Consider the following 13,609-nt stretch of genomic DNA (forward strand, 5'->3'; position numbering starts at 1 on the left):
ATATGTCCGTGTTCAGTGTGAACCTGGTGTTACTCTATTTTCACAAAACAGTGCTATTTATAATGTATGATAACATAAAAGGTCAAATAGAGGAGGAATGGGCGCTGCATGGTGTTTGGGTGAAGTACTGTACAGGAGGAACTTGTGATGTGAAGATGAGAACAACTATTTATCTAATCAAAGTACAATATTTGGATTCTGTAACCAAAAACATGCTTCACAAAATGCTACTTATGTTACACTGCACTCACCTCTGAATGTTGCTGCAGAGTATTTACTTCTTTTTTTCTGTAAATTCCAGGAGTCAAAGCGGAAGTGGCACTTTTTCAAGAAATGGACCATAAGTCAAAAGATGTGAGGTCCATCATAAAAGACCTGATCGTTGTTCTGCTTCTGGGGAACTGTGTTCTTGGTGCTGAAGGATACAGCATTAAGGGGTGTTACATCTATGAAGAGAAAGCCAACTGCTTGAAGCAGAAACTCACAGAGGTTCCTGCAAACATCCCTTCTTCTGTAAAGAGCATTGATCTGACCAAAAATCATATTACAAAGTTACAAGTTTTAAACTTCACAAATTTCCCCAATTTGACAACTCTTGACTTAAAACAGAACTTAATTTCATATATTGGCAAACAGACTTTTTATAATTTACTTTCCCTAAATCGACTATTATTGAACAGTAATAAAATCGTCAACCTTGAAGATTATGTGTTTGATGGTTTGTCCAAACTCACAGAGTTATATCTGGGCTCTAATCATATTAATGACGTGGCGCCGAATGCTTTTAGATCCCTGAGCAGCCTCAAGATCCTTGAACTGTCCAAGAATCATCTGCAAACCATTGAACAAGTTCATTTTGCCATACAGCACATGCCGCTGTTGAAAAACCTGCAGATTCAGGACAATGGAATAAAGACTTTCATTTCCAAAGATTTGACAAACTTCTCGACCAACATTTCATACCTCCATCTGTTTGCAAATCCACTTGAGAAGTTTGAGGTTACAGCTGCTGTTTTTCCCAAGCTGTCTTTCCTGAACATTGGGGGGCCATCTAAGAAGCTCAACCTGACGTGGGCCACACAGAGTGAGGTCGGGAATGTTACGACTTTGGACATCAGCGGAGTTCGACTCACGTCCAGCGATGAATGGAAAAGATTGTTTTCATCATTTAACTCTTCCTTGACGTTCCTTAAGTTAAACTCAATGAAATACAAACCCACTGCGCTAATTAACATGTCCTGTTCCATCCGCTCGTTGTCGAAGCTGCAACTGCAGAACAACGAATTAATGTTTATCGCCTCATCTTTTTTCCAAAAGTGCCATAATATAACTGAGATAGATCTCAATAATAACAATATTAAACACATTGAAAATGGCTCTTTTTCCAAACTTGATCTCTTACAAGTCCTGAGCATCAAACGTAACAAACTTACAAGTGTCCCATTTGCAACAAGAAATCTGCATTCACTTCAGAAACTTGATCTTAGTTTCAACTTTATTGGAATAATTGACTGTCAAGATTTTGCAAAATTGACAAATCTTATAAAGCTTAATTTGCAGAAGAACAATCTCACAGCTCTAAGTAAGTGCTCTTTTGTCACTCTGTCCAAGTTGGAAGTGTTGAAACTCCGTCTAAATTTAATTTCCAATCTTGGTGGTGCATTCGAAAATAACTTGCCAAACTTAAAAGTCCTCCATTTAGATCAGAACAAACTGGTTGCTATCAGAAAACATGACTTCATGGGCTTGACTTCACTTCTGAACTTGTCATTATTTCAAAATGAAATCCAAACCCTTGACCAGAGCTGCTTCTATGGTCTTAAAAGCTTGATGTTTCTGAAATTGCAAAATAATGAGCTCAGAATAGAAGTGCTTGGCCACAATAGTTTTAAAGATTTGGTGAATTTAACATGGCTAGATTTAACAGGAAACCATCTTTAAATACGTGTCGAGCAAGCCTTTGAAGGTGCCTCCATTTATGAAGCTGTCTCATTTAAAAACGTTATTGTTTTCTGCGCAACACTCCAAGGGGAAAGGCTTTTTCCCTTCAAACTTCCTCCAGGGTCTGACAAGTCTATCAACTTTTATTTTCCATGCAAACCAACTTTTATCTTTTCCCGATGACTCCTTCACCCACACACCTTGTCTCACTGACCTGGACATCAGCAGCAATCAACTTTTGGACGTTTCGCCCAATCTTTTCATTCCAATGCCCAACCTTATGCACCTTAAAATGAACAGCATTTACCTTCGCTCTCTAGACTTTCTCATCGATGCCAACCTTACGAAGCTAAAGTACCTCGACGCAATGAAAAATGCCTTTTCCGTGCTCAGTAAAGACATCATCCAATCGGTACCAAGTCTTTCGGTGTTGGACCTGAAATTCAACGGCTTCATGTGCGACTGCGACAACTCCTGGTTCGTGGAATGGATAATAAAGAATGATCAAACTGAAGTGGTAGACGCTCACAGCTATACGTGCAGCTACCCGCCGCAAACTAAGGACAAAAAACTTCTGGATCTCAAGGTCCAGTCCTGCATTTTGGACGTTGGCTTCATCTGTTTCATCACCACAACCTGCACCAATATCCTGATTCTCGTCGCTACTTTCACCTACCATTTCAGCCGATTTCAGCTGATCTACGCCTACTACATCCTCTTGGCATGGCTTTATGACAACAAGTACAGAAATAAGCGAGCGGCGAGTCAGTACGACGCTTTTATCTCGTACAATACCCACGATGAGCCCTGGGTTTACAGAGAACTGGTGCCCCACCTGGAGAAGACGCAAGGCTGGAAGCTCTGTCTGCACCATCGAGACTTCCTCCCCGGTAGGTACACTACACTGCACAAAACATTTCTGCTGTTTTAATGAATTTGCACTCGTAGTATCCCTGACGATATTTATATTTAGAGAAGCTTTATGTTTGAAAGAAGCGCTATAAAGTTAACCATTTACTTAGTATGTATGTGTGCCCTCTCACATGTTTGCAGAAACGTTCTTGAAATAGAATCTGCATATGTCTTCGGCAGACTTTGGTCATATCGACTAACGATACCTAAACATGCAATGGACTAAGAAAACTGTATTTCCAATGTCGTACTTGTCTCCTGTCCGAGTCCTTTGCCTTCCATTCCTTCCTAAGCCATTCCTATAAATAAACTAACTCTTCTCCTTTATCTGCTCCCTTCTCTCCTCGTGTATCTCCATGGCAGCACCAGAAGCATTAGCCGCCTCAGCCTTTCCTTTTATTCCTCTTTGTCTGTTGTTGACATCTCTAACCTCAAGAAATGTAAATATGTAAATAAATGTTATTGCTTTGTCTAGAATGTTCTTCAGTATGGTATCACCATGGGCACAAGCATATGACGCCACTAGGCCAAGGTGCTTTAAAAAAAAATATGTATGTACATGTATTTATTTTAGCAATAAAACACCTGCAATTGAATGAAAGCAAGATGGATCAGTTCAATGCCGTTCTGTGGAACATTCCAGGTAGATCACAGTGGGCACTTTTAATAGTTAATTGACTGAATTTCCATCCACAGGGAAGCCTATTGTGGAAAATATCGTTGATGCCATTTATGGAAGCAGGAAAACCATCTGTGTCATCAGCCGCCGATATCTGCAGAGCGAATGGTGCTCCAAAGAGATGCAGCTGGCCAGGTACTGCACTATGTCCTAATGTACATCTGTACATCTGTACATTAATGTACACAGGAGGTGTGTCTCTAAACTCAAGGATTCAAGGAAACTCAATTGTCATCCTGACATAAATCTTGAAAACAAGTCAATGTAATCCCTCATTTGTCCAGGGGTGGTCAATGGTAGACAAGGGTTTCAATGGTTGTCATCTGGACACTGTTTTAGGAGCCAAGACATTTAAACTTCTGTATGATAACAAACCCAAAGTGTGAAACAGTTCAACTTGGGCAAGTATCAGTTATAACTCCTCTCTTTGGACAGGGTCTAATTTGAGCACAGGTGAGTTTAATGCTGCTTAAGCCATTTCCATCACATTGAAAGTAACTTTCTGATAGAAGTTGAAAAAGATTTCTAAAACAGTAGCTCCATTGGTAGAGCGCTCCCGACACAAACATGGAACATCGGTAGAGTGGTACGATCCACTGACCCACAGGTTCACAGTGCGCTCCCAGCTTCCACAGGGGAATCCTGCCATCGTGTCCTGGGGCAAGACACTTACGTCCCCAGTGTCTCCGTTCTCTGGTAGGTGAACGTTTGGGAGGCTCCTCGATGTAAAGCGCTTTAGGTGCTTTGAAGATCGATAGATTGATTAAGATTATTTGATTCCTAATGGGCAATTCTAGCGCAGAATTTCAGCAGGGGACGGTAAATGAGGAGCAGGATACAGTTACGCAATAAGTTAGTACAGGTAAAGGTAAAGCGCAGCAGTGACAAGAGTTATTGAGAAGGCCAGTAGTCGTAGGGGTAAATGTGACTACTTCTTTTGAAACGTCATATGTCTTGAAAGAACAAAAAAAATGTGCCATACCAACATTCAGATTAAGTACAAATCAACCGTCTCCCTTGAACAAGACATATTACTCGTCTTTCTTCCCATGTCTACTCGATTGGTACGCGAGTAGTTGGGTGACGATATGAACGTCAAGGTTTTTTTCTACCATTTCACAAAACCAATTTAGCTGCGCCTTTGCCTTGCAGTTTCCGTTTGTTCGACGAGCGCGAGGACGTGTTGATCCTGGTGTTCCTGGAGGAGATCCCCTCGTCTCACATGTCCCCTTACTACCGCATGAAGAAAGTCCTGAGGAAGCGGACCTACCTGAGCTGGCCCCGCGCCTCCGAGCAGGAGCAGCGCTTGTTCTGGGAGAAACTACGGCAAGCCCTGAGGTCCACGAACACGGCGGCGGAAGACGTGCTGCTCCTCACCGTCTCTCCGTCGGCCTGATGCTGCTTCCAGGGGCAGAACGTGTACATAAGAACAGCACAAGACGTCCATTTCGCTTTGCAGAGGAGGGTCTTGTTCAGCTGCATGGTTTTATTGGGGGTCCCTGACTGTAAAGTTTGAGAATCCCTGGTATAGTTTTTTTTTCCTGGATTTTGTTCCGCCCATGATATTTCCAGTTAATGCTTGGTTTGCATTTGAAGCAGCTTATACCGTATCATTTTATCCCCATGTGAAGTTTATAATATAAGACGGGACAGTGAGCAGTGAGAAATGAGGGTGAAGAGTGGGGAGAGACATTCAGAAAATTGTCAGAACTGCCGTACTTTCCGGACTATAAGTCGCACCGGAGTATAAGTGCACTAGCCAAAAAAACGCATAATAGAGAAGAATATGACAAATAATATCACATATAAGTCGCTCCAGAGTATAAGTATAAATATAAATATAAGTTTCACCCGGCCAAAACTAAGAAAAAAGGTGCCACTTATAGTCCAGAAAATGCGGTAATCGATCTCACCGGGCCGATGCCAGCGCAGATCCTCGTTTGGGTTGCGGCTCAAACCCAATATAGTAAATGATGTGCATAACTGTAATTGTTGATAGAATTACTTTCATTAAATGCGTATATGTTATCTATACCTTTCACATTTACTAATCAACTTTTTTTTTGTAATACAATTGAAGAGTTAATTTGCAAAAAACAGACACGTGACATTTTAATAGGACATCGGAGGCTTAAAGTTTACTCTTTGTTCAACTCTAGTGTTTTCAAAAGCCAAACGTATTTTACTGCAATCTCATTTTCAATCCGTCCCTCCTTAATTAAATCTACTACGATATTATTTTCATTGATGATATCTAAATGCTTTTTGACAAAACACGGAGATATCTGTTCATGCAATTTAACTCTTCAATTAGATTTTAGTTTTAGAGCTAATAATCATTTTATTCTGCTGTGTATTGCTTTTTAAAAACATTGTACATTAAAAAGGATTTCTGCTTTAATTGTGTCATTGCTGTGGTCTTGTGATATACTTTTATACCTGGAATAGGGTTTTCAAAAGTATCAAAAATGAAATACTTTACTAAAACTAGTATCAATTCTAAATCTAAATCGATTCTAATTTCAACAAGAATCGGTATCGCGAAAAAAACTCGTGAAACATGACTTTTCCGACAATTTATAGCAAATTATCTTAAACTGGTAGACGACAACATGGTATTATGAAAGAAACTACGATTACTTTGTGTTCAAAATGGCAAAATGACATAATTTAATATTCAATTTATTGTCAATGTCATATTAAAATCAGTATCGAGCCTTTTCCTTTGTAATGAAATCAAGTTTGAGCATCGTGACAACACCACCACAGCGCAGTACTACCGTATTGTCCGGACTATAAGTCGCACCGGTCAAAAAATGCATAATAGAGAAGTAAAAAACATACATAAGTTACACTGGAGTATGAAATGCGGTTGCAAGTGTGAAAATAACAAATAATATCACATATAAGTCGCTCCGGAGTATAAGTATAAATATATAAGTACAAATATAAGTCTCACCCCTGCCAAAACTATGAAAAAAGGTAAGACTTATAGTACAAAAATACGTTTTTTCATCTCCAATTTGAGTAGACTTTTTCATTTAGATGTGAACTTCAGTGAGGAAACCGTTGCTCGTCAAGTGTATTCGAGCACACTGGTCTTGGGGGTTGGTTCAGGTCGTCCTGGCCCTCACGTTGTTGGCAGTGGGAGCTCCACATGTGGGCAGAGGTCCACTGTCCTGTCCTGTCCTGTCCCTGGCTCCAGACGTCCTGCTGGGACCATGAGGAGGGCGGCGGCCGACCCCCCCCTTCTGTTTTGGTGATCAGCTGTTGTTGTGGCTGTTACATAATACTGCATGAGAAGGCCACATGTCTGCCCACCGTGGCACAGACTGTGAACGCCACTCAACACATTATACCAAAGACTTTAATGACATCTTATGAGCAAAAAGGACTTTCTTGAGATTTTAACCACGTTGTAACAGTGTTCCCTCGTCAAAAACTTACCTGCTGTTGCATTTAGCTTCACATGTGCTAGTTTGGAACATCCTCTTCTCTCTGGACGTCAAAATAAAGCTTCTGTGCTGTTTGAATCCATAAATCCTCTCATGACCAGCCCTGAGCATTACTATATGAGAAAAGCCAGCGCTGTGATGTCATGTTGGTTTTGTAAACTTTTTTATTTCTTCTAAAACATAACAGGCCAAAGTAAAGGTACTCAAGAGCAAGTTTAAAGGCCAAGAATACACATTATACATATGTTTTGTTCTTAAAGATTGGAGGTTTTCACCCAGACACAGTGCCACGAATGTCACAGAAAATAGTTGTAACAAAAGACTATTATTTTTGGATATAGATTGAGTCTGCAAAAAAATAAAAATTGCATTATGTTTCAATCAACACTCAGCATGTCCTTCTCCCCCTGTCTCCACCCCCCCCTCTTACTCTATCTCCCCCCTCTGCCCCCCTCTCTTCCTCTCTCTTCCTCTCTTCCTCTCTCTCCCCCCTCTGCCCTTCTCTCTCTCTCTTCCTCCCTCTATCATCACAGTTGACTCTTTGCCTGTCGCAAATACTGTGTTGCCTCTCTCTATCCCTCCCTCCTCTGCCCCTCTCTTCCTCTCTCTCCCCTATCTGCCCCTCTCTCTCTCTTCCTCCCTCTGCCCCTCAGTCTCTCTTTCTCTCTCTCTTCCTCCCTCCATCATCACAGTTGACTCTTTGCCCTGTCGCAGTGAGACTGTGTTGCCCCTCCCTCTCTCTCTCTCTCTCTCTCCCCCTCTGCCCCTCTCTCTCTTCCTCTCTCTCTCTCTCTCTCTCTCTCTCTCCCTTCCTCTCTCTCCCCCTCTGCCCCTCTCTCTCTCTCTTCCTCCCTCTCCCCCCTCAGTCTCTCTCTCTCTCTTTCTCCCCCTATCATGACAGTTGACTCTTTGCCCTGTCGCAGTGAGACTGTGTTGCCCCTCCCTCTCTCTCTCTCTCTCTCTCCCCCTCTGCCCCTCTCTCTCTCTCTCTCTCTCTCTCTCTCCCTTCCTCTCTCTCCCCCTCTGCCCCTCTCTCTCTCTCTTCCTCCCTCTCCCCCCTCAGTCTCTCTCTCTCTCTTTCTCCCCCTATCATGACAGTTGACTCTTTGCCCTGTCGCAGTGAGACTGTGTTGCCTCGATCTATTTCTCGAGCAGCCGAGGCATTTGCTGTTGCACAACTCAGAGTTCATCTTAGGATCATCTTGTCACCGCTGACGACCAGACAAAACACGGGACAACAAAGCAACAAGGGAGTCTCACGACAATATTTGCTTATTTATTACTTTGTTACTGCAAATTATACAAAAAGCTGACATTACCTTGTTTTGTTATTATCATGTCTTTAAGCTTCCCTTATACTAATACTTAAACATACATAAAAATGAATATAGTATTATAAAAGTATAGCACAACTTACAATTACATGCTTGAATTAATAATAATTACTTAAAATAAAAGTAATAAAAGAAAATATTTTGTTGTATTGTATTTTGTGTGTGTTTGGAATATCAAAAGGGAAGAAAAAAAAGAAAATCTACTTAAATCGAGAGAAAATCATTGTTTGAAGTAATGTTGACTTGCCTGCATACTTCTTTTAGCAGTGTAGCACTTTGCAGGATGAGAAAGTGCCTCTTGTCACTGTGATGAGGAGTCATGAGAGGAAAAATAGCTGCACTGGATACAACAATCTCCTGTTATGTCATAAGATACAAGACACAAAGGGCACAAAGCATGGATATGTGTACCTGATGGCCAAAGTACTTACAGCTCATATCTGCTGATGCTATGTCCACATTTCCTTCACGACTGACTCATTAGTTTTGTAGATGGTCCAGGGGATGTGTCTGTAGCATCAGGTTTATTTTTCTAGGTGGCAGAAGCATAAGTTTATCAAAAAGGATTGTTGAGCTGCAAAATAGAATATTATTATTTTAAACAAACAATTGCCGTCATGTTCCTTTGTGTGCAGTTGGTATATTGAACAAACAGCACAGACTTATTAATATTCTATTTTGCAAATCCACATTCATTCTAATTCATAGTTCCACAGTTCAATATGCTTCTGAAATCAACCCACGAAAACAAAGAGAAAGTGTTAGCAGTCTCCTCCAGAGTCTCGCTCTAAAACCTAGAAATCAAGTTAGATATCTGGGGGTAATAATGGACTCAGACTTGAACTTCAACAGTCACATCAATAACATCAGCAGCTTTTTTCCATCTAAAAACATTCCCAAAATCAAAAACATAGTGTCTAAGCCAGACTTGGAGAGATTTATCCATGCGTTTTTTCTCCAGTAGATTAGACTGTAACGGCCGCTCACTGGTCTCTCCAAACAAGCTGTAAAACAGCTGCAGTACATCCAGAACGCTGCTGCTCGGGTCCTGACTAGAACCAGGAAGTATGATCACATTAGTCCTGTTCTCAGGTCTCTGCACTGGCTCCTGTGGCTCAGAGAAGAGACTTTAAAGCAGCTCTGCTTGTGTACAAGTCTCTCCATGGCCTAGCACCAAAGTACATCTCGGATATGTTAGTGCCATATGAACCATCTCGGACTCTGAGGACCTCAGGGACCGGCCTCCTGCTGGTGCCCAGAGTCAGGACTAAACATGGACAAATTTTACAATTTATCAGTAAAAGTACTATTTGATCCACAGTTCATGTATATGTTTGATATAAATATCAACATCGCCCCCATTAACTGACTCACATCCAGTTTCATTTGGGATAAATCAGATCCAGCACATTTGAATGACATGAGCTCATTCAGAGTCCCTCCTGACTCCTCTGTCACTGATACATATGATGCGTATAGACGTGTGGGATGCAGTATGTATGTGGTGAGGGCAGTCCCCAGTAGAGATGAATGATTCACTCTGGGAGTCGTAGTAACATGGTCGGACTGTCCAAGGTCCGTGTCTGAAACCTGATCTGGACATGCACTGTGTTGACTGGAACAGAACTGTCGTCCATCACTCATGGGCCGCGCTCTCTACCTTTGCCATAGACAGCATATTTTATTTGGCACCCGAACGGGAAGTTTGATGGAGTCACAAGTTACTATTAATATATATTGTGTAAATTTCATTGCATGTCACGTAAGCCCCGTTCCCACATTGCTGCCAGTAAATTGCCAGGTGCAGATTACCAGAACACTCTGCTCTGACCCGCGTTCACACAGTCAAGACTATTGCAGGGAAAGTGTGGTGTGAATAAAGCCAGAAAAATTGCCAGTGCACTGCTTGTTTTTGTTGGTTACGATCTTGGTTTCCCAGGTTACAGTATGTAGTTACGTTCAAATTAAATTAAATTACATTAAATTAGATTAAACAAAACGAAATTAAATTAGATCAAATGAAATGAAATTGAATTGAATTAATTGAATTGAATTGAATTGAATTGAATTGAATTGAATTGAATTGAATTGAATTGAATTAAATTAAATTAGTGTGAACTGATCAAACCTGGCAATGTTCTGGGTTTGAAGCTTGTGAGAATGTGGGTCAGAGCTGAGTGTTCTGTAATCTAGACATGGCATTTTAACTTTAAAAATCTGATGTATGGGTTAGGGATATATATATATATATATATATATATATATATATATATATATATATATATATATATATATATATATATATATATATATATATATATATATATATATATATATAAGTATATATGTAAAATGTATGACGCAAAGAACTTATTCATCAGAAGGACTGTTCAGAAGTATGGTTTTAATTTCAATTTCCATGGAATCATGCAGGCGACGTGCTTAATAAACTTATATTCTGTTGCTTTTAACTTGTGTAAGGATATACCTGTCGCTATTTGATTCCAAAGACAAGGAATACATACATTTAACTGTATGGCTACACACTAACATTCCCTTTTAATGATTGTTCTTAGCTCATAACTCATAGAAAACCATCTAAAATCCATCAAAACGTGAATATTCGAGTCATTTTAAAGACGACCTTGTTCTATATTCCTGTACCAAAGTGCTCCTGGTACTTTACCCCACAACAGCGTCCTTCACACTTTGATCTTTTATCACTCTAATCCCATTCATTACGAGAAAAACAGCTGTGTTGTCACAATCTTTCCACATCAGCTGCGAATTAGCACTCGCTAGCATCCGTATATCAACACCAAATCCCCTCAAATCTCCAAAGACCAGCGCAGTGATCAAAATACCGGACAAAAAATGAACATTAACGAGGTTGATGTTCAGTTCAGTTTGGCAGCGTGACACTACCTCATCTCCCGGCAATGACACGGGCAGAGCGGGTGTCCCGTGTCGGTCGCCCAGTTGTTGCGGAGTGACAACATGCGTCCAAAATAGCAACGGGGCCTCTACAAAAGCCGGACCGGAGCCCCCCGCAGACGGCACAAGAGAACGAACGGACATCAGGAGCAAACACGCCTTCGAATACCGCACAAGGGTTTTTTGTTTTCTAACCGTTTTTTTCGGTGACAGGTGATCGAGGCCTAGCCAGGATGTCAGTGTGCACGGTTTTGCAGAAGAGCGACGGCGCCGTGGTGGGAGCGGAGTTGACCTGCAGCGTCCGGGAGGAGAACAAAGCGATGAAGGAGAGCTACAGCGCCGACTGGCAGAGCGTCAGCTTCAAAACCAGGCCGCACGACAGGTGAGAAGGGAGAGGGCGGAGACAGGGAGGTGGGCGAGGGCTTTTGACGGTTTGTGAGAGCTTTTTGGCAGTGGATTCACGCAAATAAGCAGATTTTTGTGTGTGTTTAGGAACGTTAAAAGCTACAAAGAAGTCAAAAAAGTATGCAAAAGTCTGAACGAAAAGAAAAAAAAGTTATAATAGGGTTATCGGGATCGGCCAGAAGGAAATAGGCTTCTCACAATTATGATTTTGAGATGATTTTTTAAGTATTTTTATGGCTTATTTGGTTGGATTCTTTGGATTGTCATCTGAACTGTTGCCATAGCTATTAACAGTTTAAAACAAAACATCATTATTATTTTGAATGGGGAAAAAAGTCTTCAAAATGTTGCAAATTAATAGAAATATTTCAACTAAACGAAATAAAAGTTCTCCATTACTCTCCTCGTCACAAACACAGTGCTCAAGATTATTCCTGAAACTGTGGGCTTTAGGCAGAGTAAACCTTGAACAAAGGTCAATAGTCTCATACATCAAACGCAGGGGTAATTTATGGTCCTCTTCACGCCTCAGATAACTGTACTAGAAATAGTAAAGAGTAAAAATGTATCATTGTTTTTGTGCACGGATTACTTTGATTTGATTTGATTACGATTTGCGTAATCGAGCTTTAATCAGAGACAACAAAAAAAACATTAAAAAGGATCAAAAAGTCGTAAAATAGCTCAAAAAGGACATGGAAGTGGTACATTCTATTATCTCCCACTTCAAAAGTAAATTATACTGTTTCCTTTTTTCATTTCACAAACAGCCAGTCATAGTTTATTGGAATACAATTGATATCTGTCATTTTTAAAGTCATTAATTTAGCTCCTTTTCTAAAACCGTTCTATATTTGGACATTCCTTGTTACATTCCTTGGACAGAAACACAGCCACTTACTCTTCACGAACAGTAAAACCTCCCTCTTCACTTACTCTCCTTCTCTTTCCTCTTTGTGCTTGTACATTTCAGACAAACCATGAACATGAACGACACATCCCGCAGAGAAACCCTGTCCCGACAGTGGCGAGCTCGCACCCTCTTCCAGACCTGCCCCTCCGGCGTCGTCCGAATGGGCACGGTGGAGACGGGCGTCCGAGAGCACCAGCTCCTGCCCAAAAGGAACACCCTGCCGCTGCCCATCTTCACTCCGACCGAGCTGGGCGTGCGGTTCGGCCGCGGGGCCCCCCACACGGAGGCGGACCTGTACCCGTACGTCGTCCCGGACGGGGTGTGTCCCACCAAGAGGTCGGTGGACGAGATCACCAAAGACCTGCCCCCAGTCAAGCCAGGCCTCATGGAGCGGGCGCTGGGCAGATCGGTGTCCCAGGATGCGCAGAGAGGCTGAGCGAGGAGGCTGAGCGAGGAGGCTGAGCGACGAGGCTGAGCGACGAGGCTGAGCGAGGAGGCTGAGCGAGGAGACGAGCGAGGAGGCTGAGCGAGGAGGCTGAGCGAGGAGGCTGAGCGAGGAGGCTGAGCGAGGAGACTGAGCGAGGAGGCGAACGAGGAGGCTGAGCCAGGAGACTGAGCGAGGAGGCTGAGCGAGGAGGCTGAGCGAGGAGACTGAGCGAGGAGGCGAACGAGGAGGCGAACGAGGAGGCGATGTACAGCCATGTAAATAGTTAAAACAGTTCCAATCCCAAAAACATACTTGTGTTTAGTTGCGTGTTTAGTTTATACCAGTGGTGGGAGACATACTCATATTTGTAATCATAAAATAAAAAAATAAAAAAAATACTCAAGTAAAAGTCAAAATATGACATGTACTTTGTTACTTTGCGCCACTGGTTTATCCTAACGTTGTACATGACAGTCATCGCTAATACTTATATTTCCAACAGCTTGAAACTGCGTAGTCATTTGTGCCGGAAAAGAACTTACGTCTGAGATTGTTTTGTAAAGTTATCAATGTTTGGCCTGTAAAGGATGGAAAACGATGACGCGCATG

General features: G+C 41.7%; 2 protein-coding genes across 2 annotated transcripts; both read left to right on the forward strand.

Moving 5' to 3' along the window:
• The first annotated feature begins 1,871 nt into the window (after nucleotides 1-1,871).
• LOC140358195 (toll-like receptor 13) lies at nucleotides 1,872-5,209 on the forward strand. Its single transcript, XM_072442883.1, has 3 exons — nucleotides 1,872-2,831; nucleotides 3,550-3,667; nucleotides 4,685-5,209. Exons 1-3 carry the CDS (start codon nucleotides 1,979-1,981, stop codon nucleotides 4,926-4,928), a joined length of 1,215 nt encoding a protein of 404 aa, XP_072298984.1. The 5' UTR covers nucleotides 1,872-1,978; the 3' UTR covers nucleotides 4,929-5,209.
• A 6,182-nt stretch (nucleotides 5,210-11,391) lies between these two features.
• Nucleotides 11,392-13,016, forward strand: tcap (titin-cap (telethonin)). Its single transcript, XM_072442885.1, has 2 exons — nucleotides 11,392-11,637; nucleotides 12,634-13,016. The coding sequence occupies exons 1-2, from the start codon at nucleotides 11,489-11,491 to the stop codon at nucleotides 13,007-13,009; spliced, it is 525 nt and encodes a 174-aa protein (XP_072298986.1). The 5' UTR covers nucleotides 11,392-11,488; the 3' UTR covers nucleotides 13,010-13,016.
• Nucleotides 13,017-13,609: the final 593 nt, after the last annotated feature.

The sequence above is a fragment of the Eucyclogobius newberryi genome, unplaced genomic scaffold, assembly GCF_026437365.1.
Source record: "Eucyclogobius newberryi isolate DKJ021-1_F unplaced genomic scaffold, fEucNew1.0.hap1 SCAF_13, whole genome shotgun sequence".
In the NCBI taxonomy this organism is placed as follows: domain Eukaryota; kingdom Metazoa; phylum Chordata; class Actinopteri; order Gobiiformes; family Gobiidae; genus Eucyclogobius; species Eucyclogobius newberryi.

Excerpts from the sequence above, each read along its gene's own strand:
- LOC140358195 (XM_072442883.1), top strand. The coding sequence starts at position 1,979 with ATGAAGCTGTCTCATTTAAAAACGTTATTGTTTTCTGCGCAACACTCC. Across the intron at positions 2,832-3,549 it reads CCATCGAGACTTCCTCCCCG|GGAAGCCTATTGTGGAAAAT; the intron begins GTAGGTACACTA and ends TTCCATCCACAG. Across the intron at positions 3,668-4,684 it reads AAAGAGATGCAGCTGGCCAG|TTTCCGTTTGTTCGACGAGC; the intron begins GTACTGCACTAT and ends TTTGCCTTGCAG.
- tcap (XM_072442885.1), top strand. The coding sequence starts at position 11,489 with ATGTCAGTGTGCACGGTTTTGCAGAAGAGCGACGGCGCCGTGGTGGGA. Across the intron at positions 11,638-12,633 it reads AAAACCAGGCCGCACGACAG|ACAAACCATGAACATGAACG; the intron begins GTGAGAAGGGAG and ends TGTACATTTCAG.